The sequence below is a fragment of the Mercurialis annua genome, linkage group LG7, assembly GCF_937616625.2.
Source record: "Mercurialis annua linkage group LG7, ddMerAnnu1.2, whole genome shotgun sequence".
Classification (NCBI taxonomy): Eukaryota; Viridiplantae; Streptophyta; class Magnoliopsida; order Malpighiales; family Euphorbiaceae; genus Mercurialis; species Mercurialis annua.
Genome location: NC_065576.1, coordinates 45,443,711 through 45,466,504, shown reverse-complemented (window position 1 = coordinate 45,466,504; position 22,794 = coordinate 45,443,711). Strand labels below are relative to the sequence as shown.

At 33.5% G+C, this 22,794-nt stretch overlaps 6 protein-coding genes across 8 annotated transcripts; 2 read left to right on the top strand and 4 right to left on the bottom strand.

Moving 5' to 3' along the window:
• Window positions 1–426: 426 nt before the first annotated feature.
• On the bottom strand, window positions 427–6,559 carry LOC126656589 (uncharacterized). Of its 2 annotated transcripts, XM_050351185.2 has the most exons (8): window positions 6,166–6,559; window positions 5,960–6,059; window positions 4,899–4,961; window positions 4,007–4,124; window positions 3,052–3,134; window positions 2,678–2,739; window positions 1,586–1,609; window positions 427–798 (listed from the first exon to the last, which is right to left on the bottom strand). In XM_050351185.2, the coding sequence occupies exons 1-8, from the start codon at window positions 6,423–6,425 to the stop codon at window positions 687–689; spliced, it is 822 nt and encodes a 273-aa protein (XP_050207142.1). In that variant the 5' UTR covers window positions 6,426–6,559; the 3' UTR covers window positions 427–686. The 2 variants fall into 2 exon arrangements, with proteins under 2 accessions (XP_050207142.1, XP_050207143.1); XM_050351186.2 differs by lacking the exon at window positions 1,586–1,609 and having other exon boundaries at window positions 6,166–6,554.
• Window positions 6,560–7,564: 1,005 nt separating this feature from the next.
• LOC126656230 (peroxisomal membrane protein 13) lies at window positions 7,565–10,312 on the top strand. Its single transcript, XM_050350745.2, has 5 exons — window positions 7,565–7,681; window positions 7,969–8,205; window positions 8,397–8,722; window positions 9,460–9,552; window positions 9,712–10,312. Exons 1-5 carry the CDS (start codon window positions 7,654–7,656, stop codon window positions 9,919–9,921), a joined length of 894 nt encoding a protein of 297 aa, XP_050206702.1. The 5' UTR covers window positions 7,565–7,653; the 3' UTR covers window positions 9,922–10,312.
• A 410-nt stretch (window positions 10,313–10,722) lies between these two features.
• LOC126656597 (F-box/LRR-repeat protein 12) lies at window positions 10,723–12,439 on the bottom strand. The gene has a single exon (XM_050351193.1). It carries the CDS (start codon window positions 12,437–12,439, stop codon window positions 11,243–11,245), a length of 1,197 nt encoding a protein of 398 aa, XP_050207150.1. The 3' UTR covers window positions 10,723–11,242.
• A 1-nt stretch (window position 12,440) lies between these two features.
• LOC126656598 (uncharacterized protein At4g08330, chloroplastic-like) lies at window positions 12,441–14,017 on the bottom strand. Its single transcript, XM_050351194.2, has 2 exons — window positions 13,662–14,017; window positions 12,441–12,792 (listed from the first exon to the last, which is right to left on the bottom strand). The coding sequence occupies exons 1-2, from the start codon at window positions 13,685–13,687 to the stop codon at window positions 12,441–12,443; spliced, it is 378 nt and encodes a 125-aa protein (XP_050207151.1). The 5' UTR covers window positions 13,688–14,017.
• A 683-nt stretch (window positions 14,018–14,700) lies between these two features.
• On the bottom strand, window positions 14,701–18,708 carry LOC126655027 (glucose-1-phosphate adenylyltransferase small subunit 2, chloroplastic). Its single transcript, XM_050349026.2, has 9 exons — window positions 18,262–18,708; window positions 17,611–17,907; window positions 17,153–17,422; window positions 16,845–17,024; window positions 16,322–16,425; window positions 16,079–16,190; window positions 15,781–15,879; window positions 15,519–15,638; window positions 14,701–15,080 (listed from the first exon to the last, which is right to left on the bottom strand). Exons 1-9 carry the CDS (start codon window positions 18,523–18,525, stop codon window positions 14,964–14,966), a joined length of 1,563 nt encoding a protein of 520 aa, XP_050204983.1. The 5' UTR covers window positions 18,526–18,708; the 3' UTR covers window positions 14,701–14,963.
• Window positions 18,709–20,630: 1,922 nt separating this feature from the next.
• On the top strand, window positions 20,631–22,794 carry LOC126655029 (small nuclear ribonucleoprotein SmD1a). Of its 2 annotated transcripts, none has more exons than XM_050349029.1 (4): window positions 20,631–20,805; window positions 20,895–20,944; window positions 22,178–22,369; window positions 22,465–22,794. In XM_050349029.1, the coding sequence occupies exons 1-4, from the start codon at window positions 20,792–20,794 to the stop codon at window positions 22,518–22,520; spliced, it is 312 nt and encodes a 103-aa protein (XP_050204986.1). In that variant the 5' UTR covers window positions 20,631–20,791; the 3' UTR covers window positions 22,521–22,794. The 2 variants fall into 2 exon arrangements, with proteins under 2 accessions (XP_050204986.1, XP_050204985.1); XM_050349028.1 differs by having other exon boundaries at window positions 20,895–20,971.

Below are 22,794 nucleotides of genomic sequence, written 5' to 3'. Positions count from 1 at the left end.
CCGTTGCTGCTCATTTACACTATTAGTATAAAGTCTAATTAATTAAGATGTTTCTGAAGTGGGAGCAATTCCATCATTCGAAAAGCTAATAGGCAAGCACAAACACTAATGCAGATCTAAAATTTCATGGAATGTCTTGGCAAGATTTTGTAATTCATTTTGCCCCTCAAATTGACGCAAAAAAAGGTCAAATTCATGACTTCATATAAAAATGCCTTCAAAATGAGCATTCTATCTAGCCATGGGAAAAAAAGATTGAAGCATTATAAACAAATAGGAGCCGAGTTAGCAGATTACTATTGAACAATATAAAACTGATGGAATAAATTGAGCCAAAACGTCCATTTTGAAGGTTCTTTTTTTATCGAAACTACGAGCTTGGCCTTATTTAGTACTATTTTATTCCAAATTAGAGAGACAAAATAATTTATTCTACAAGCAATCCAATGAACTAATTTATTCTATTCCAATAATAAGTTACAAGCATATCTCCTTTGCGGTCAGAATTTCCTCCCTAGGCAGCTAAGTATACATATGCTACAGCTTCAATCCCCCACCCAATACAGATTTCATGTTAATAACCAAATAACACCCCCTTCCCATCATACATTTGAAACCAAGCATTCTAAATGTCTTATCAGATTGACGGAATAACTCGATCCAAGTGAACAAATTTCATCACTGCATCATGATTTCATGTAATGCGATGATTGGGGAAGGAAGGAGTTGGCAAGCTCTTCATTTACCTTCACCGGAAGTGGAGGCATCTGCTTCATTATATCCGGCATGTCGTTCAAGCTGCATAACTTGTTCAAATTAGACCTAAGAATTGAACTTCTATGCCCAATTAACCAAATCATAAATTACTACTGGCAGGTGTTGCAGGAGATATACACATGAAGGCATATATAAATAATCAAATTAAGCTTAATGATTAAAAAAATCAAACATTTTCAAGTGCAGTCAATTTTAACCAAACCTTTCAATCACGGCCATTTTTCAAATTCGCTTGAATTTCAGCCACCTGAAAGCCCCTTTAGGTGGCGAAAATTCACGTCTTTTTCATAATTTTTTTTTAAATGGCTATAACTGAAAGCTAAAAATGCAAAATCGATTAAGTCATAATATTATACAGACTCGATCAATAAACGGATGCAAAAGCAACTCACACTCACACATACATTCACAAACACACATAACACAGCTTTGAACCAATCATTCCTTGTATCCACACACAGCTCTGGAGCTAACTGCTAAACACCATAGAATTACTCTGTCCATAAAGTTCTGAATTTAAAAAGTTATATTAATCAGATTTTTTGGCTAAGCAAGTCCGTGATAAACCCACTTGAAAAGGCTATATATGCAAATCTCAAATGAAAACCTATTGGAGTTGTGCAAATGCAGATGAGTTTTGGTTCACAGACTAGTAATCATTAGGTCTATAATCCAAAAAAGACCCTAAAGTCTAAAATATTTTTCAATTATATCCAATTCTTTCAAATTTGTCTAATGGAACCCTATGTTATATTTTCTTTCGACCATTCCCCTCAAATTTAAATAAAATTAGAGTAGTGTTTCTTACGTGTCATCCCACGTGGCACCAGACCTGAAAAATTAAAAGGCAAACAAAATTATACCATCTTTGTTTCAATTGAACAAGTATATACAACAAACTGTTTTAAAATTCAAGATTTTTTCGGTTAAGTTCTTTTTGCATTTAATTTTTCAGGTCCAGCGATGCCACATAAGAAATACCTGATGTAATTGTTTCAAAGTTCAGCTATTATTTTGGTCAGTAACATTAAGCCTAATCATTAAGATGATTTATGAGACAAAAACTGTTGCACTACCGTGATGCAGTACTGAAGTTTACATTCGGGCTACCTCCGATACTAGTTTAGTCACAAGAAAATAAGACTGGATTGTTGTTTTAGTTTTTTCAGATTGGAATTATTATCCGCAGTAGCATCCATTAGTAGCTTTAACGTCACAAGTTTATTTGCAGAGCAGTTAGACATTCTCTTTTACTCTTTAAGCTAATCAATGGAAGGGAATTTCATAAGCTGCAGTGTGATTATCAAATAGGCAGTGTCTTAATTATGTCGATCACATTTCTCATGGAATAAGTTCCGCTCCTAACCACAATTTAAATAAAGGCCTCCACATTATTTTAGTGATGGGAAGCTGAGTGAGTAATTTTATTCTTAAACACATACCAAATTTATTATTTTTAAATGGCTGTAGTCTCTCGAATAAAGGAATATGTGGTTTTGCATAAATGGAAGTATTGGGTGAGAAACTAGTGTGGATTTAAAAAATAGGATGCAAAGGTTTGGTTTGGATACAATTGCAACAAACCTTTAAAATCGGGACATAATTGTAAAAGTTAAAAGGTTTGGTCGCAATTGATATAACGCAAAGGTTTGGATGTAAGAAGTGGTATAATATTTCAGTTCCTGCAGTCTGCAGATATAGAATACATGCCCTTTCCATATGAAACAAACCATCTAGTAAACTTACCTTTGCTTATTGCACTCACGAGTGATAAATACCATGAAGATTATAAAAATGGGTCGATATCCACATTACTTGTTGATAATGTTCATCAGTTAATACTATATATTCAGAATATAAATTGAAGAACAGAATAAAATAAAGAGAGGAAATAACATACTCATTTAAGATGGAAAGGATGTTGTCCCGTGTTTTGCTTAAAAGATTAAGGTTATCATGTATCTGCAAGAAAAAGAAAACAAAATGTCAGCATGACTGAGGACAATGTTTTTACATAGTAAGCTGCCAATGTTCATCCGATAAGGAAAAGCCATTGGGGTATGGAGGAGAAACCATTTTCAAGACTTTTCAACAATTATTTGGCTTCTAAGTGAAACTTATCAAAAAAACTGTAGTTCCATGAAGTATTATAAGCAAGAGAAAATGCAAATAACAGGCTAGACAAGCGTTTTGCACACAATTAGATAGAAAATTTTAAAAGATCATATAGTCTCTAAAATAAGCAACATCAACCAAACCATATCTACACATCACCTGAAAAGATGCAAAATTTGCTGAAATTTGACTTAAAATTTGAGCATTTTGCTCCAAAAGCTCTCCAGTAGCACCGCCGATGGCTGCAAACAGTACTTCAGCAGTAAGTATATATACAACAAATTGAACAAAAATATAACACATCGTACTTGAGTTACTACTGCCATCAATACCTAGGTTCACTGAATTCAAAATTCCTAGAAGTATGATTAGTCCCATAAATGCATTAATTTTTTTATCCTCTACTCATCAATTTTAAAAAAAATCTCACAAACATGAAATAGCAAAGGTGAGAAACCTGCTGAAAGTCCAATAAGTTACATTATCAACGAGTTAATGAGTTATACAGTCAATAGAAAGTAATAATATTTCTTTGATGAAGACTTGACAAAATGTATTTGAAAAACATTCTTAGTTATCTTGAACAAGTTATATCTATAATTGCATCATAACAATCTGCCTCTAGCTTGAAGGCTCTATAGCAACTCCAACTGCCAAGAGATTGCCACAGAAATCACCATTTCTTTCTCAACTTTCTTGTCACTTAACCAACGCTACACCATTATTATACGGAAAACAAACTGACAATTATCATTCTGCTTATTAGATGTTTCAGCTGACCAATAAGGGAATAGCATAAGATACGAGTAAAAGAGCATCACTTGATAAAGTAACTTTACGTGCTCAAGAAAAATTTAAGCATTATCAAACTAGTGTTGATGACCCTAAGCAAAAATCTCATTGATTTAACCAATATCAATTCATAGCAAGGAAAAACAGCCAACTCGTTATTAATTGCTTCTAGACATGTATGGTACTAAAAATAGGTGTGAATGAACTGGCCTAATCAGTACTGCAAGTGTGGTAAAAGTGCACTGTAATCTAGTTGTGGAGCATTCAATGTCAATTTACTAGCAACTCCTTTTGTCTTGGTAATTTATATGAAGTAACCCACCTTTGTAAGAGATGCCATCATCACTGTCCGCAGGGATCATTGGTGGAGCATATGGAGGACCATTAGGACGAGGCGTCAAATGGGATGACGACTTTGCTGAAGAATCTGCAGCTTTTTCCTAAGAAATAGACACCCACAACTACTTTAACTTTTGGAAGACACACATAAAGAAACTACACATGCTAAAGTAATAACAGGAATACTTTGGACCAAATTGGTTTTATATATTGGCAAGAAGTGGATCAATAAAATAAAATGGCTACAAGTAGAAAATTAGATTGAGAAGCCAATTGGTCATTTTATCACTCAAGCCAAGACTCTTGTAGGCTAACGAACATGTTGTATACTTACAAATATAGCCTATATAATGTTTTTGGTTCATTAAGACATTCCTCCATGTCAGAAATGTGTAAAGATCCATATATTCAACAATCAAAAGCCACAAGCAAAATTTAATTACTGCCTTTCTTGGTTATTTACTTCCAGATACCAAAAAGCAGTTTATTGGGCTAGTGAAGATACTCCCATCTGCTAGGGATCCAACCTAACTAACAGTAATCAATTCTAACTAACAAGGACTTAAAGATATTCATTTTCTTTATTTTCCATTAGATGTCTTTTTGTTTCATGAAAAGCAGCAGTAACATTTGAATCAAGTAACCGTACATTCACAATTTTGATGTAACGACAAATAACTAATGAATCTAAATCACAGAATAGTTTGAACATGTAATAATGCCTCTACTTTAGGAAGTATTTGTACTAATCTAAGATGTATTCATCTTTAAGTTGAAATATTTGCAAATGTACATGTCTATAAATCGTTCATCCATGTCAACGTTCCCTAGGTAATTATGCTAACCAAGAAAACTAATTGAATTGCAGATCATACCTTCCTATCTTTGTTTTTCCTTGCTGAATGGTCCTCTTTCCTTCTCTTTCCATTTTCTTTTTTCTAAAAATTAATAAATAATAAAGGCAACTTAGTTCATTTAATCCGAATAACAAAAAAAGTTCGCACGTACATGCATACACGAAGTAAATGGTAGATTCCAAAATATTTGCAGTTTTTTACTTACTCTCAATTATAAAGAAATACATCCAGTTCTGGTAAAATCATAATAACAAATGAAACATAAAAGAAAACAAACAAAGAATCGTTCAAGAAAGATTAAGGAAAAAACATGAAACTATGGTAAGAATTAGGAAAAAAAAGTTAATCAAACAAGAAATAACCTCCCATAAAAGTCAGATTCTTTGTAAAAATCAAAATTAGAATCTTTCTAATAAGTTAAACGTCAAGTCATCATTCCTAATATTTTTATCCGGAATCCATTCCATTTATTACAAATATTGCCAACTCGGGACTTCCCATCAGCCGGCACTTTTCATTAAAAAATTCAAAAATATAGTAGGTGATTCAACGCGTGGCTAATGATATGTCCAATTTTGTAGCATATACATGACTTCTGCATCCAAATAGATGATATGGATTCATGAGTACGGATGAATACGTAAGCTTCCTACAATCTACTTAATCAATATCATATTTTTTCTATGCACTAGAATTCTTGCCCTTGTACAGAAGAGCTCCACATTACGCAGTGTTGAGATTTCAAAAATCCATTAGGTAGCATGGACACCAACACGGAAAAAAGGAACATTTGGACGCGGACACGGCGAATCAGTATTATTTTAAGTTTTATTTATATGTTAAAAATGAAATTTCATTAGAAACACCAAGTTACTGACACGTTTAACATTGATTGAATGAAGTGATGATTTGCTCCAATGCTCTTACCGAGCACCTTTTTGTTCAAAACTCTACATTCTCTCAAATATAGAGTTACATTAAATTCCAATTCTCAAGCTAAGACTTTTCAACTGAAAATAAATCCGGTTGAAAAATCAACAAAACATAAAATTAAATACTAAAAATGAAGTATCACTCACAGTCATCCATCGACAACGGAGTGCCACATCGCGAACTGTTTTATCCTTCAATTGAAGAGCAATCTTTGCATATCGCTGAAGAACTGAATCTGAAGCATATCTGAAAAAAATCACACGAAAAAATACAATTCGAATTACAATTCTTGCGCATTAAATTCAAAAAACATTAAATTAATTCATGAAAAGGAATCCAAGTGAGTGTATACTTAGAGAGCAATTCTTCGAGAAGAGACTGTTCATCGGAAGTCCACTCAACGGAAATACCAGGACTGTGTCTTAACGCCGCTTCCGTTTGCGAATTATCAGCTGAAGTACCACCGTTTTTCCCCGTATTTACACCTCCGCCATTCGCAGTGGCCGTAGCAGTAGACGACGGAACTTTCTGCCCCGATGCTGCTGCTGCGATACCTTCTTGATTATTACTACTATTACTCCCTCCGCCGGAGGGATTCGCACTAGCAGCCATGGACAACACCGCCGCCGCTACCGCCGCCGACAACACAGAATAAATAAATAAATAATAAATAACAAACAGAAATGTACTGTCTATAAATTAATAGTAAAGATGAAGAGGAAAAGTACAGTGAAAATGACAAGAATCGAAGAGGTATAAAATTATAGAAATGATGATTTAATACAAGACAAAATTGGCTGTTTTTTTTCTTAAATTTACGAAATTTTTTTATTTTGGAATTTATTTAAAATGAGAGATTCTTTTCGATGCGTCAGATGCCACGAATCCATTAAAACCGACCCACTTATTATGTTTTTTAATAATTATTCCATGCATGCATCCAATACAAGTAAATTTTAAATTTTGATTATTTTTGATCCAAAAAAAAGTAAATTTTGATTATTTTATTAAACACAAATTCACATATGCTTGAAATGATTTCTTTATGATGTATATTTCTTTGTTTTTTAAAATATTTTATAATACTAATTTTTACTCCCTCCGTCCCATTTTATTTGTCTACTTTTTATTTTCACACATATTAAGAAAACATTAAATACTAACAATTCTTTTTTTACCCTTTTTTTGATTTTTAAATTAATTTAGAATTACTATATTGAAAAAACAAAAATAGTCAATACAATAATAATAATATTAAATGCCAACCCAAGTGTAAGAATAATATCTATTAATATTAAGGATAAAAGAGGAAAATATGTGTATATAATATAATTGTGACAATCATTTTGAGACATCTAAATATAGTATAATGGACAAATAAAATGGAACGGAAAGAGTATAATATAGTACGTTTTATTATTTTTATGCTTAGAAGAATTTATTTCAGCTTGCTTTATAATTAAGTTTTACTTTAAAAAAGAATTGGCCTTCTTTCCAATTTAGTGATTTACTTTTCTATTTTGTTGGGTATGATATAATTATAAGAATATGAAAGGTAAAGTGAGCGTAATTTAGTGGTGGAAAATATTATTTAATCCAACCAACCCCAAACAAAACCAAACCAAAAACTTATTCTATTTTTAATTTTGGAACCAAAAAACTTAATTCTATTAATTATTACTAAATCCGTTCGGACTTAGGACTTGAAAAACCCACACCTTCTGTTCTTTTATATATTTATTAATTTATTTTTATTTATCTCTCTTCTCTTTTCTTTACGCGCACCGATAAACTCCCACATTTAACGACAGACCTCAATTAATTTTTTTTTTCATCGTCAATGGACTCCAGTTCCCAACCGCCGTCAGGTTCGATTTTTTTTTTTGTGTTTTGTTTTTGTGATTTCATAATTTTGTAATCTTGATCTTATCTTTGACCGAAGATCCTCTGTTTTTTCTTCGAATTTCTTTAGTTGTTTTGTGTTTAGATTTCTAAGGGTTTCTCGTTCTTGTAATTTTAATTTTTTTTAGATTGACTTTAACTATTCAAATTAAAGATAATTAATCGACAATCCTGCGGTTATTAAACAATCTGTAATTAGTATGTGCAAATTTTGCTGATTAATTGTTTGGAATACTTATATTGTTGGATGCAGGCGGTAGTCCTGCAAAACCTTGGGAACGATCAGGTGCTTCGTCGTCCGGCCCTACGCCTTTTAAGCCGCCATCGCCTGGCAGCACCAGCGATGTGGTTGAGGCGTCTGGAACTGCAGCACCGGGTGAAATTGTTTCTTCTGCTAATAGGACTGCGGCTGTAAACACGAATTCTCTCGGTAGACCTGTCCCTTCTAGGCCGTGGGAGCAACAACAAACTTACGGGAACTCGTATGGAGGTATTTTTTCGGTCACTCTATACAGAATTATGTGTTTGTAGGCATGTTTTGCTTGTTGTCGTTGAATAATTTTGAAATGCGACATCTTAGTTTAGGATAGAAACTACGGAATGAAAACTAGGGAAAGGAATATCTTGTAAGACAATATTGAGACTGAGCTTATTGCTTTTTTTTTTTGTTGTCTGAAGCAGGGTACAACTCTGGCCTAAATTATAATTCAGGGTATGGTTCCGGGATGCTTAATTCTTCATATGGTGGTGGATATGGAGGATCTTATGGTGGTGGAATGTATGGAAGCAGCATGTATAATAGAGGAGGATATGGGGGTGGCATGTATGGCAGTGGTGGCGGCATGTATGGTGGAGGAATGTATGGGGGTGGTCTTGGTGGCCCAATGGGTGGTTATGGAATGGGTGGGATGGGAGGAATGGGGCCTTATGGTGGTGATCAAGATCCGAATAATCCATATGGTGCTCCGTCATCTCCACCTGGCTTTTGGATTTCTTTCCTTCGAGTGGTAAGATTTTCATTATTTCTGTTCTTCTCTCTCTCTTGCTGTACTGTTTCTTTATAGCTAAAAACTCATAAGCTCTCAAAGCCTAAACTCTTCATAAATCTCAAGAGGTCGGAACTTCTTTTGTTTGTTGTTGCATCATTCCTTCAGTATTTGATGGAGTTCATGTATGTTTGAGATGGATATTGCAAATAATGTTTGAAGAATGTAGCTTTTAAAATAGTCATTCATCATCATATCTTTTGATAGACTTTACATCTACCAGAAGATCTCCTGTCATCTCCTGTCTGAAGAAAGTTCTTTCTCATGTCTTGTTTTTGTGCTTTGTTACCATTTTGGAATTAGAATTCATTTTGTCACATGCATCTCTGTTGACATTGACTATCTAATGAAATTAGCAGTCTTAGAAAGTGAAAGAAAGACCATGTGGGACCTGAGGAAGTGAATAGCTAATTATTGCCTTTATCTTTCTCACTTGGAATGTAGAATATTTTCTAAGAATTATCGCATTGATATACCAGGATTGGAGGTTGATTATTTAAGGCGTGATTTTGATAGTATATATATGATATACCTTTGCACCAAACAAATTTAACTTAGACTTTGCCATTCCATTTTGTGCATATTGTTTAATTTGATATCCAAACGGAAAATGTGATTTTTTTTGTATTAAAGTGAATGCTGTTTATATATTATCTTTGGAATTTAATTCGTAACCATTTGGTGTGCAATACTGGCAGATGCAAGGCGTTGTCAACTTTTTTGGCCGGATATCTATTCTGATAGACCAGAACACCCAGGCGTTTCACATGTTCATGACTGCAATGCTTCAGGTCTGCTCTTTTTAACTTCTAATAATTTCTCCAATCTGTAAATTGATATAGTTTCAAGATAAATTAGTATTCAATTAATGGAACTGAAAGTAATTTGTAGGGTAAGGTGCGGCCGTATATTGAATTGATTGTAATGACTCATTGCGTTGTCTTTTGCAGCTCTTTGATCGTACAGGCGTTTTATACGGAGAGTTGGCGAGATTTGTTTTTAGACTATTAGGAATCAGAACAAAGCCGAGGAAGGTTCAAGGCCCGGGACCTGATGGACGTCCTACTCCTCATAACCCACATGGAAACCAAAACTTCATCGAGGGAGGACCAAAGGGTGCTCCAACTGGTGGATGGGATAACGTATGGGGAGACAGTTGAGCTAGGCCGACAATGTCCAGCTTGCGTCCGTTTTGATGTTGGAACAAAGTCGAATTTAGCGGTATCTTGTGAAGGAGTTCAGATGTATGCTATGCTGCTTGTATCTTTCAAGGTTGGTTTGCTAAATTGTGTGTATTGTTTGCTCGGAATAATAGATTCTCTCACTCTTTCTCCATCTCCGGGAAGCAGTCTCGTCGGTGAAAAAACAGTTAGGTACCGAAATTTATTACTCTGGTGCTCATTTTGTGCCAAGTCCCTTAATGTGGAAAATAGGGGGAGATGTTGTAATGATTCTAATGACACCTATACATAGTAGATGTGGAAGAATATTTGATAATTGGATGGGATGTTATAATCCTTATTATTCAAATAAGATGTAATTTCAAAATAAGTTATAGATTTTAGCGCATATCATAAACTTATTATAAATTTTTAATTTTGATAATTAAAACACAAATAATTAATTTTTTGTAATATAAAATACCAAGTAACCTGATGTAAAGCCGGAAAATGGAATGTCGCAACAGTTCAAATAAATATTTTCAAAAAATTACAGTTTGTGTAGTTTAAAATTGTCACGCAATTTAAAAGATGTTAAAATTGCAAAATGTTATAATTGCAAAATATTATAATTGCAAAATATTATAATACTTCTATATAAAACCAAAATCCATCTTTTTCATGTACTTTATAATTTATAATCTCTATACACTAAATTAATATATAATTGAATATTTTCTAATTAATTCAACATGGCTAATGAATTATTTAATATCTGATAATTTTTTTAATTAACAAAAATAAAAATTAATAATTGATTAATTAATAATCTAAAAGAGCCAACAACAAGGGCTTCAGCTTCATTAAGAGCAACACCCCTGAAATGAAATCTGCAGCTTCATTTGCCTCCCTATAGTCTATTCACATTCCTAAGCTTCTCTTTTCAATAATACATTACTCATGAGTTCAGCAGTTGCTGGATGCTGCAACTGCAATATGCAATTTAAACTACAGTATTTACCTCGGGCGAAAATCTCCGGAAAGCTGAGAATGAGCTGTTAAGTATTTTAATTGAATTTATAAGCCTAAGTCTAAAACCACATTCCCTTATGCCCCCATACATCAGTCATCAAAACCGAACACTGCCGACGAATCTAACAATCTAATTGCCATTAGAATCTACTACAGCTTGCACGAATAATCAAATCGCTCCTATCGGACACCAATATTGTCAGACACCGGTATTGTCAGACACAAATGACTCCAACCAACTTCTACCTTCCTGACGCTTATCAGAAGCCGAGTCCAAGTGTTCCCTCCGTCAAAAGGGCATGTGAATCCACCCAATATCACTAAACTGTCCGCGCGGACCTATATACATTCTCTCCTCTTCCCTTAACTCAACATTACCTCTACACAGCTTGAACAACTTTATTGCATTATCGGATACTCGACGATATCTACTGATATATAACACACGGAGCCTTTTGCAACCCTCTCTCAAAGCCTGAAACTCACCATCGCACAAATTATTGCATCGATTCACATGGAGTTTCTCCAGTTTATTGCAATTAACCCCAATAGACTCCCATCCTGAAATTTTAATTCCATGACACTGTGCCACATTCCATTCTTGGAGTAACGGGCACCCCTTTGCAATTGCCATTATGGACTCATCGCCAATAAAAATGCACATCCGAAGGTTAAGAAATTTAAGCCTTTGGGCAAAACCTGAACCAACAACTGCCAAACCATCTCCCTTGATCCCCCAGCTTATATTAGAAACGTCTAAAAACTCGAGTCCACCTCCACTAATAATTCCTGCGATACCTTTTGATTCAAGGTTACAAAACTCGGCATCTATATAAGTTAAAGCCGGAGAACACCCTTCAAAGCCAATACCAGTTATGCCCATGCAATGGGATATCTTAACTGCCTGAAGTTGAGAGCACCTTTGAGAAATGGATTTCAATCCACAATCAGAAACAAAAGGACAGTATGAAAGATTTATTTCCTTCAGAGCTGGATAAGCATTAGCTAAAGTTTCCAGCCCAACATCAGTAATATTGCATGGAGAAAGACTAATAACTGTTAAAGAGGGACAGCTGGTAGTAACCAGCGAAAGTCCGTTATCTGTGAGTCCAAAACAGCAATCCAGATGTAGAGAGTTCAACTTTGAACCGTAAAGTTTTAACGGGACAAGGGCTGAATCAGGTAGCTCATTACAGCCAGAAAATGCCAAGTTATGTAAATGCTGAAAACGAGTGAGTAGCCTATTAATATGGTAGCCATCAATAACAACAGTGCTCTGAGACGATGATGAAAGGTCGAAAATAGTGCATGAGGAACGGAATTGTAAGGATCTGCAGCCCATATTTTGAATTTTAAGCCAGCGATGACAAGTCAACCCAAATTCTTCACGATCTAAATTACAGTCAAGAAATTCAAAAATAGTAGAGAGGCAATCATCTGACAGATCCATGATGGAGGTTGGATAATCAGATGAATGTTTTTCCATGTTAACTTTCTTGGCAATCCTCAGAAGGTTGTAAAGTCCGAATCTTTACGGCAAATTTTTTGTAAGCTGAGCTAGACGAGCTTGGAGAGTCAAAACCACAGAGAGCAGGAGAATCTCCATAACCGTAGCCTATATGAACCCCACATTTACGACAAAGGAGCTTAGTTTTCGAACGATGACGGCCCCAATATAAAGGGATGCAGTTTAGCTCATCAACTTGAGTGAATCGGCTAAGGTCGACAGAGACGAAGGAGATATAGCCTTTCTTTATAGATTTGTGAAATGCAGAATTTATATTGGGGGTGATTCGATTTGAAGATGATAAGTTCAACGGGTATCCACAAGATCCACAGCTGCATAGGAGAATGGAGATATTATCAGTAAGAAACATCAAGAAACAAGCCACAGCTTACAACATCAAGAGAAATAACAAATTATCATAATAACGTCTGCGTTTTACAAACACCACCACAAACAATGAGGAGGTGAACATGGAATACCACTACCAATGAAGGTCTCACATGGATACGCATATTAATACTCACTCCGTCCCGAATTGATAGGCAGTTTAGGACAAACACAAGTCTTAAGCAGAAGTGATACCCGAGAGCGACAGGTTTTTACAAACTGGATGCTATGAAAAGGTTGCACATATATGAAACATGATACACTGGTATAAAATTTGCGATTTTCTGATAATGACGGTTGTAGCAACCCCAAAGTGAACAACTATGTTGTACATAAACTTGTCGAGTTTTATGTTTCAAGGTCTCGTTATAAGCGCTTCTGAAACTTTAAAACTTTATGTTCATAAACAATTTTTAAACAAATATTGTTCCGGTTTTCGATTTCAATGTTTCCGTTTCCGTGGAACATACAGAAAAGCATATATTTAACTGCTCATATAATTATGTCTAATCCACATTAGCAACAGAGTCATATCCCTCAGATTCATTCAAAAACAGCAAATTGAGATCATAAATTATACTTTTAACAAAACCCAACTCTACACAATTGCTAATCAAATCAATAACAAAAAATTAAATTCCTCATATCATTGATTTCTGAACTAAATTAAACTAATCAATGTAGTATCTAAAATGCCAACAATTCAAGCAGAGACACCTTAAAATCAATTTGACCCAAAAAAATAAAATTAAAACATACCCACAAATCATCAACACAAATTACGAAAAACCCAGAAAAGATTCAGTTCAGTCACCTGTAATTGACGTCAGCTTGGGACATCCTCAGTTAAACGATCAGATTAAGGTTGTCTGTCGGATCCCATTTGACTTTTTTTTTTGAATTAAAACGAAGTATTTGAAGTGTTGGGGTTTGGTTAATTTTTCAAATTAGGAGAAAGGGGGGCGATGATTGACCAATGAGGTTGAAGAGATTTGTAATTTGATTTGATTTGATATGATCTGACTGTTTGAGTTTGAGTTTGAGTTTGAGTTTGAGTTTGAATTGAGAGGTGCAATTTAAAGTGGAAGTCTTCATGTTTTTGTTGGGTTTTGTCCTTTTTTTTCAACTTTGGTTGGAGACTTGGTGGAGTTGCAGTTGTATACTATCATTGACTTTTTAAATGGTATGCTCTTTTAGTGATTAAATCAATAAATATAAAAAATTATTAAAATCGTGTCTTACTTTTTTTTAATGTTTTAATATAGTCCATTGTTTGATTTTTACTAATTTTTTAAAAGTTGGACGGTTGTATGTTTCTAATTTAAATTAAAAAAAAATCATGTTCTTTAAATTTAAATATTAATTACTATAAATAATTAAAGTTACATTTAACCACTATTGTAAAGTTGACATCATATTAATTTTGGACATTTAATGCAAACCACATGCTAAAATTAGACATTTTTAATATTTTTATTTTGACTGTATAGAAATTTTATATTTATAAATATTTATAAATACAAAATATTTTCCTATCACTTAGATCAATAGAAAAAATTCATGATAACTACCAAGCAATTTTTTCTTAAGAAAACCTCAAACTTTCATTCTTTTTAGCGATTTAAATTTCAATTTAAAAATTATAAAAAGAGGCGAAACCTTGACTTTTTATAGCAATTTGGTGTCCATCCTGCTTTAATATCTCTAATTTTTTTAATTAAAAGAAATCTTTTTGAATAGCAGAAATTTCATTACTAAATTAATATAATATAGAATAATAATTATATGAAATTTACAAGTAATAGTATTAATCTACCATGCGAGTAATAATTCGTCTTCTTACTGCTATCAAATTACCCATATCACAGATTTATTGCAGAATTTATTTCAAGTTCATATGAGTATTCCTCTGAACGAACATGGCCTTCCCTGATCGTAGTAGAAAATAAAAAGATCTTTACATAATTTCTGTGGTTATCTCTTCGTCGGTTACTCAAGATTTTACAATCAGGACACCATTTACACGACGCATTTTATGAAAAGGAGCCTAAGATAAAAAGACGTGTTATATCGTCAAAAAATGCAAGAGTAGATCATAATGATAAAACAAAACTCCCTAAATTACTGTTCCGCTAGGGATCAACGCATCCTTGATTACTGTCACGATTCCGCTCTTGATGAAATATCCATCGGTTTCTCGAGCTGCTTCTTGTACATTGTCGCTGTTGATAATCTGAATTTCCAACAAATAAACAATTATTTTATGTCCCACCTCAGAAGTACTACAAAAAATACTGTCAATTAGTGACGGCCAAATTTGTGATGGAATTTCTGTAACAAAGTTCTGTGACGGGTTTGATGGCGGTTAGCGTCACAATTCTGTCACACATTTGTGAAGGAAAATTCCATACAAATTTGGCAGTCAAAAATTGACGGTTTTATTTTTTGTAAATGATGCATGATACATGTTCATCGAGGCTAAAAACCCACCGGTTAATATGCAAGTCAAGTAGCTTATTAACAGACCAACTAATTGCTGAAATCAAAATGAATCAAAGAGCACAGACAGAATTTTTTATTTTATATGTTGATTAAACTTCCGCAATGAAAAAGGGGTCTGCAGATATCGATTAAATAGATTTTTAGTACAAGTCATATGTTTATTTGTTACCTTCACATTGTCTCCAATACGAGCATTTTTGTCAATAATGGCTCTCTTGATGTGAGAATTCCTACCAATACCGATTGGGACACTACCTTTTGCGGCTAGAAACCTCCTATCAGCATCAGTCTGGAGCATTTGGAAAAAGATGCATCAATACATATGTGCATGGAATAAAAGAGAAATTCATTTCCGTCAATTCAATCTTAAATGGATGATTGACGCTGCAATGAAGAGACAGTAGACTAGAATGCTAGCAACGGGCTATTACCTCGTAATAATCTGCCCCCATTAATAATGTGTCTTCTATAATGGCACCTTCTGATATGCAAGAGCGAAGCCCAACCACTGAGTGGTGAATTTTGCAGTTCTGTAAAGACAAAAATGATACATAATGTCCATAGATGAACTTCAATGAAAATCCGCAAGCGTAATTGCAGGATTTAATGAAATTTCAGAATCACATGGTAAAAAAATAGGGTCTGGTTACTCTGGTATGCAATATACGAATTATGCTTGGCTAGAAACAGCTAAAAGTAATTTGTCTAACTTTCTCACCAGGAAATTACCTTAATAACACAACCCTCCCCAATAACACTATCTGTAACATCAGCATCAAGCATCTTGGATGGAGGCAAATAGCGAGGTTGAGTGTAGATGGGAGATGAACGGTCATAAAAGCTGCAAAAAGAAATCCAAAATTCCCAGTTATTTAATGATAAGTAAAACATATTGAGAAGCTTAAAACTATATTATGCAGCAGCTGAAATAGAATGATTATCGGAAGCAGTAGAACCAAAAAAAAAAACTACCTAAAATCTGGTACTGGCTTTTTAGTTATCCCCAGATTTGCGTTGTAAAATGCCTCAATTGTACCAATATCTTCCCAGTAGCCATCATATAAGTAAGCTTGCACCTGTAAACATCATGGAGTTATTAGCATTATGAAGTGTACAATTATAAAAATATTGAAAGCTTTAAAGACAAAACTTTTTGACCCAAACTTTTAGCTAGACTCGTCAAAGCGATTTACCAAAAGGGTGCTTTACCAATTCAAATCTTATAAATATTTCGGGGTAGGTAAGTTATATGACCCAAATCTTATGCTGGTTCAGTTCTCATCCATATTTTTACAGAAAAGGTAGGTTAGAACTAGAAGACCCATATATCTTGTGAGTGTAGGCATTAGTGCTTCAAAGAAAGAACAGTTTTGTGTTATAATTTCAGTAATCCGACACCATATGTGTATGCTACATGCTTCCAATAACATCCGGGTTTTGATAGTAACTCATAAGGAGCATTTTCACAAATATAATTTCCAGGAAGAATAGTTACCCTCAGCCCAATGGAAGTAGCACCAGGAATAACTTCACTTCCAAAATCATTGGCTCCAGGGAACTTATCTCTTAGCAAATCCAACATCACATTTTTGCTGACCACGTATATCCCCATGCTAGCAATGTATGGCATCTCTTTTGCTCTCTTGTCATCAAGACCCAAAATTGTAGTGTCAACCTAAAAGCAAACAGTAAGACACAAAAGGATTAAATAAACACATTACTTCCCAAGAACCAATATCAAATAATCCACCATAAAAGTACAATTAAAGAAAATAATTTGTGCATCTTTGTCAGAGGATCTACCTTCATAGCTTTCAATTGCTCCCCTTTTGGCTTTTCAGCAAATTCAATGATGCGGCCTTCTTCATCAATTTTCATCAGACCAAAGGAAGTTGCACGTTTTTCATCCATTGGTAGAGCAGCTACAGTAATATCAGCATCTGTTTCTCTATGTGCCTGGATAAACCTTTCATAGTCCATACGGTACAAATGGTCTCCAGCAAGAATGAGGAATTCCAAGACATTGTGCTCCTCAAATAACCACAAGTACTGTCTTACAGCATCAGCCGTGCCCTGGGGATCAAGAGATTAAAAGTATATGAGAGGAATCCTTAAGGCACAACAAGTTTGAGAAATAGAACTTATCAATAAGTAGATGGATTAAATTTCATTTCTTTTTTAGAACATACACAAATGTGCGATTATATTTCGAATTCCTCATCCAAATGCAACGTAAAACAAATCCACAAACCAATCAGTACCTGGAACCAATTTGGATTCTCGGGGCTCTGCTGAGCAGCAAGAACTTCAACAAAACCTTCATTCTTATAGCCACCCATGTTGCTAGCATACGCACGAGAAAGGTGGCGATTAAGAGAAGCAGAATTGAACTGCGTAAGAACATAGATCTTCGATACATTACTATTCAAACAATTGCTGACAGGAATATCAATTAGCCTGTAATTTGCTCCTAAAGGAACAGCAGGCTTTGCCCTCTTTTTAGTAAGCGGGTAAAGACGGGTCCCAGCACCACCTCCAAGAATAATTCCCAATACACTCTGTTAAGAATCACAAAAACCACAAAATTCAACAAAATTCAATAATCTCAAACTAAATGCAAAACAATCAAGGATCTATCTGAGACCTACTAAATATTGATTTAAATCTACATTTGGTTTTAATTTTTTTGTCATCAAAATCAAGTTATTATACAAATGGATCCAAATTCAAAAAATAAATAAAATCAAATACAAACCAATGCACATAAAATTAAACCTCAACAACACAAATAACAGAATTATTATAATCCTAATTAACATAACAAATCAAAAGCAATCAACTTGAACAAAATTAAAACAAAATTAATAAACATTATTACAGATAATATAAAATAAAGAGATTGAAAAACTGACTCTGCTAGCGTCAGGGTCAAGACAAGTCTGAGAGTTTTTAGAATCAGAAACAGCCTTAGGAGAAGCAATCATCGGAGCTCTTTGGCGACGAGTAGAACAACTAAAAGCATTTCCAGAAATCTTTTCACCAGACAGATTAGACGACGAAAACGAAAGATTCCTCGTCGTCGTCGTCATTGCCGCTGGTGTTTTCCGGTTACAATTCGACGAATTAGAAGCAGACGGTACTCTAAGAGCACCGATCGCAGCCGCCGTACTCGCCATTAAATCAAACGATAAATATTCTGAGTCGTCGCTAAATGTGACCGGCGTTGCTAATGATTAATTATACGAGTGGAGTGGAGCAGAGTGTGGAGTGGAGGATCTGATTAAATAATTGAATGATATTTTGTTGATGAGTTTTTGGGATCCGTTTTGCCCATGGCATTTGCATAAATTTACGGGTTTGTTTGACGTGAAATGGCAGGACTGTGAGAGAAATGAGGAGGGGTAGTTTGGGGAATAGTTGTAATATTTTTGTGTATTATTTGGTGGTTGTTCATGATTTGATGAAATGAGCAGCAATGTCACATGTTTTCTCTTGACGTGATGTGGTTAGGATTTTTAGCACCGTCCGTTTTTCTTGTAATATTTTATTCATTTTAACATTTTTGTTTGAAATTGAATTTAAATTCAAAATCACCTTCTGTCTACCTGTTTTTTTTATGTAATTTTTGAAATTAATTTATGTAATTATTTATCTATAAAAAAACATTTTATTTTCGATTCATGCTATTTTAAAATTGATTTTTTGAAATTTTTTAGAGGAGTTTTTGAAGTTTCTTTGTATTATCCATGTAGATTTTTAACTCGGCCGAACTTTTAAAATTACACCAAACTTTTAGGTGATCAATTTTTTTTAATATAAATTAAAATAGGAGTCATCTCTAAAATTAAATGTTTAAATAATAAATAATGCACTAAAAATCTATTGAAGATAGATTCTTCTATATATGTGACTCTATTAAAATTTTATTTTTAAATTTTTTATTATGTTGTTTTATTTTTTTAATAGATTGAATATTAAATTATACTTGATACTTTATTATTTTTTAGCATTTTGTTTTTTGATGTATTTTCATTTATTTTTTATACAACCTATTTTTAAGAAAAAAATAAAATTGCTTTTAAATTATAAACATAACTAGTTTAAAAATTTTGAATGATGGAAATAATAATGTAGTAGGTCACGTGTGATGTGTATTTTAGCTCATAAATATATATATATATATATATATATATATATATATATATATATATATATATATATGTGTGTGTGATTGGGAAGTTGGACATGTGACTTTTACAGGGAAAATAATTATAAACTTTGGCATATACCTTTTTTTATTTTCAAATTTTAATTAATAAAATACTACTTTTTTCTGTTACTGTGTTGATTTTATTTTATCAATATTATAAATAAATAAGAGCTGTTTTCATTATATTTTTTTTTTAAAATAAACTATTCTATATTTATTGCTAGCAGGGATTAGCGGATTAGTTAGTATCAATTTTTAAATTATTCTTAAATCAGCCAAACAACGGACTGGGTTAGAGTCGAATCTCAACCTCACGCACATAAAACCTTAGCCATCACAGCTAAGTGTATCAAGTGCCATTGTAGTTTTTCCATAGTTTGTTTTGATCCCAAAATTAGTTATTACTACGGGTGTAAACGAGTTGAACTATTCGTGAGTTATTCAATATTAACTAAAAAAGTTTAATATCGGTTGGAAAATTTCATAATCGAGCTATTCGAATTTCATATCGAATTGAACTCAAGTATCAACTAACGAGACATAATAAACCTATAGTTATTAAAATAATTATCCATAAATATTAAATAGTATTCATTTATTTGTTTTCTATTTTAGTTTTTTTTATTATCAGAGATAGATCTATTCCATGTTAGTTGTTAGTAGAGATAATTAATATTAATATTCATTTTTTAAACAGGTAAACAACCTCCTGAGAGAGTCGGGTTTCGAATCCCCCCCCCCCCCAACAATTACCATAAAAGAAAATATATATTGTAAACATAACTAACTAATTTATTTAAAATTTAAATGATACTTATCGAGATATGAATTAAAGAGCCAAACACACTCTCTATTTCAAAAACTAAGAAGTCCATTGAAGTACATAAAATATACTACATTTTTATATAATCGTTTTTATTTTTATGAAATTCGAGTCAATTTCAAGTAGCTTGAATATTATTCGATATTGAACTCGAATTCAAACTTGGGAATTTAAGTCTATTCAAGTTCGGGCCCAAACTTAAGGCAGCATTAGACATTCGAGCTCGAACTAGGCCTAACTCGGGCTCTACTCGGCCGTTTACACCCGCAGTTACAGCTCTTAAGTTGGGTTCGGGTTGTTTCTACAACCCATCAAAAACCCGAAACCCATAGCGTTTAAAGGTTTAACAAATTCCACGAAAACCGCCAATTTCTCATAGTTTCTCAGTGTCTTCTTCGCCGCGCTCACCATGAAGCTCGTCAGGTAATATTCATATTTTCTTTTAGTTTTTTGGAGAATTAAATTTTAATCAATTTTAGAATTTGACTATATGAACGCAAAAAATGTTGCAGGTTCTTGATGAAATTAAACAACGAAACTGTATCAATTGAGCTCAAAAACGGTACCGTTGCCCATGGCACTGTCATAGGTTCTCTCTATATCTCTTGAATTTTCCATTCTTAGATTCTTTTAAATGCGTGTTTAATTTTGAATTAGGTATTTGTTTTTTTGTTGATTAAACCCTAGGGTTTAACCTCTTCTGTGCGTGTAAATAACGATTTTAAATTGAGTTAATTAGGTTCAATGAACGTATGTAGATTGTTAAGTACATTTTGTTTGAGTGTAAACTTAGTATACAAACTATATATGTATAATTTTAATATTACATTACTTAGAATTTGTTTTAATCAGAACTTTCCCCTTTTTCTTTTATAAGTAAAGTTTTAATTTTGTAAACTTTAAAATAAAAACTTGATGTGATTTTGGATTTTTTTTCTTAATTTCTCTTATTCAAATGGTATACGTATATTAGATCTCTTATGCTGCTCGTAAATTAGCTGACCGATGCTGCGTGCTACAGTACATATACATACCGCCCTACATGTATTATTGAACTTCAAATTTTGGTACTTTTAAGTCTTACATATTGAATTATCATTTTTTTTATCTTTCATCCTTCTTCTTGAAAGGTATATGTTTGACTTTGCTCTGAGTTAAATGTTCTGTCTTGTGTCTGAAGAAATTTTTATATTCCGAATACCCATTTCAGTAGCATCGCATAAACTAGAGACCTTTTAAAAAGAAATGATAAACTAAATTTGGTTTAGAAGATTTAGAACTCCAAATTTGGAAACCCATTAATGATTCCTGTAATGACTGTATTATTGTGTACCAAGTTGTGAGGATTAGCTTATACTGCAGTGTCGTTGCCTCTGAATCCAACTGTTGTCATAATCATCTTACCTCCGGAATAGTTGATTGTCACCATTGGTAAATCGTGTAGGGATGGTGCCATTATGTTAATAATGAAAGGATTAATAGGATTAACAGAGATATGAACTGTGTTTTGAAACTGTTTATTTTGTGTTAAATTGTTTTTTAATTTTTTTCTCAGCTTTCTTGTTTCTAACAATATCTTTCTGCAATTGGCTTCTTGATTTTCTTTTAATACTAAGAAAATTCTGATTTTATATGAATGAAAGCTAGTGATACTTTCGGATATTGGACTCCCGCCATCTCGGGTGCACCACTCCACTGCTTCCCGTAGCAGCACGACGCTTGTATTGCTCTCTCACAATCCCGTTTTCATGGTTTAGGCTGTTTGTATAATAGTGTTTTTTCTTGAAACTTATAGGTGTAGATGTCAGTATGAACACACACTTGAAGACTGTGAAAATGACACCAAGGGGTAAGAACCCAGTTACTCTTGATCATTTAAGTGTTAGAGGCAACAACATCCGCTATTATATTCTTCCTGACAGTTTGAATTTGGAGACTTTACTCGTGGAGGACGTGCCAAGGGTAAAGCCCAAGAAGGCAACTGCTGGTATTGTACACTCGACCGCCTTTTTCTCGTTACTTAGTATTTACTATGGCATTTTATCGGCGTATTATTCTTATTTACCACATTTGATGATATAGGAAAGCCAGTGGGACGTGGTCGGGGACGAGGGCGTGGACGTGGCCGGGGTCGCTAATCATGCAATTGTAAGCTTGCATGCGGTGTTTCAGTGTCGACTAATGTACTCTCGTAAAGAACAGAGAAGAATCACTTCTAGTGTAGAATTGAATGCTAAGTATTTTAGATTGTCTTGGCTACTTTGTGGGGTTTCTGGAAATTTTTAGGTGACACCAAGCAGTATCATAAACTATTCATTTAAAATATCACACTTGGTGTAATTATTTACAACGACCAATTTATTTATGAAAGACATATAATTTAATGATTAATCAATATATCTTATTTATAAA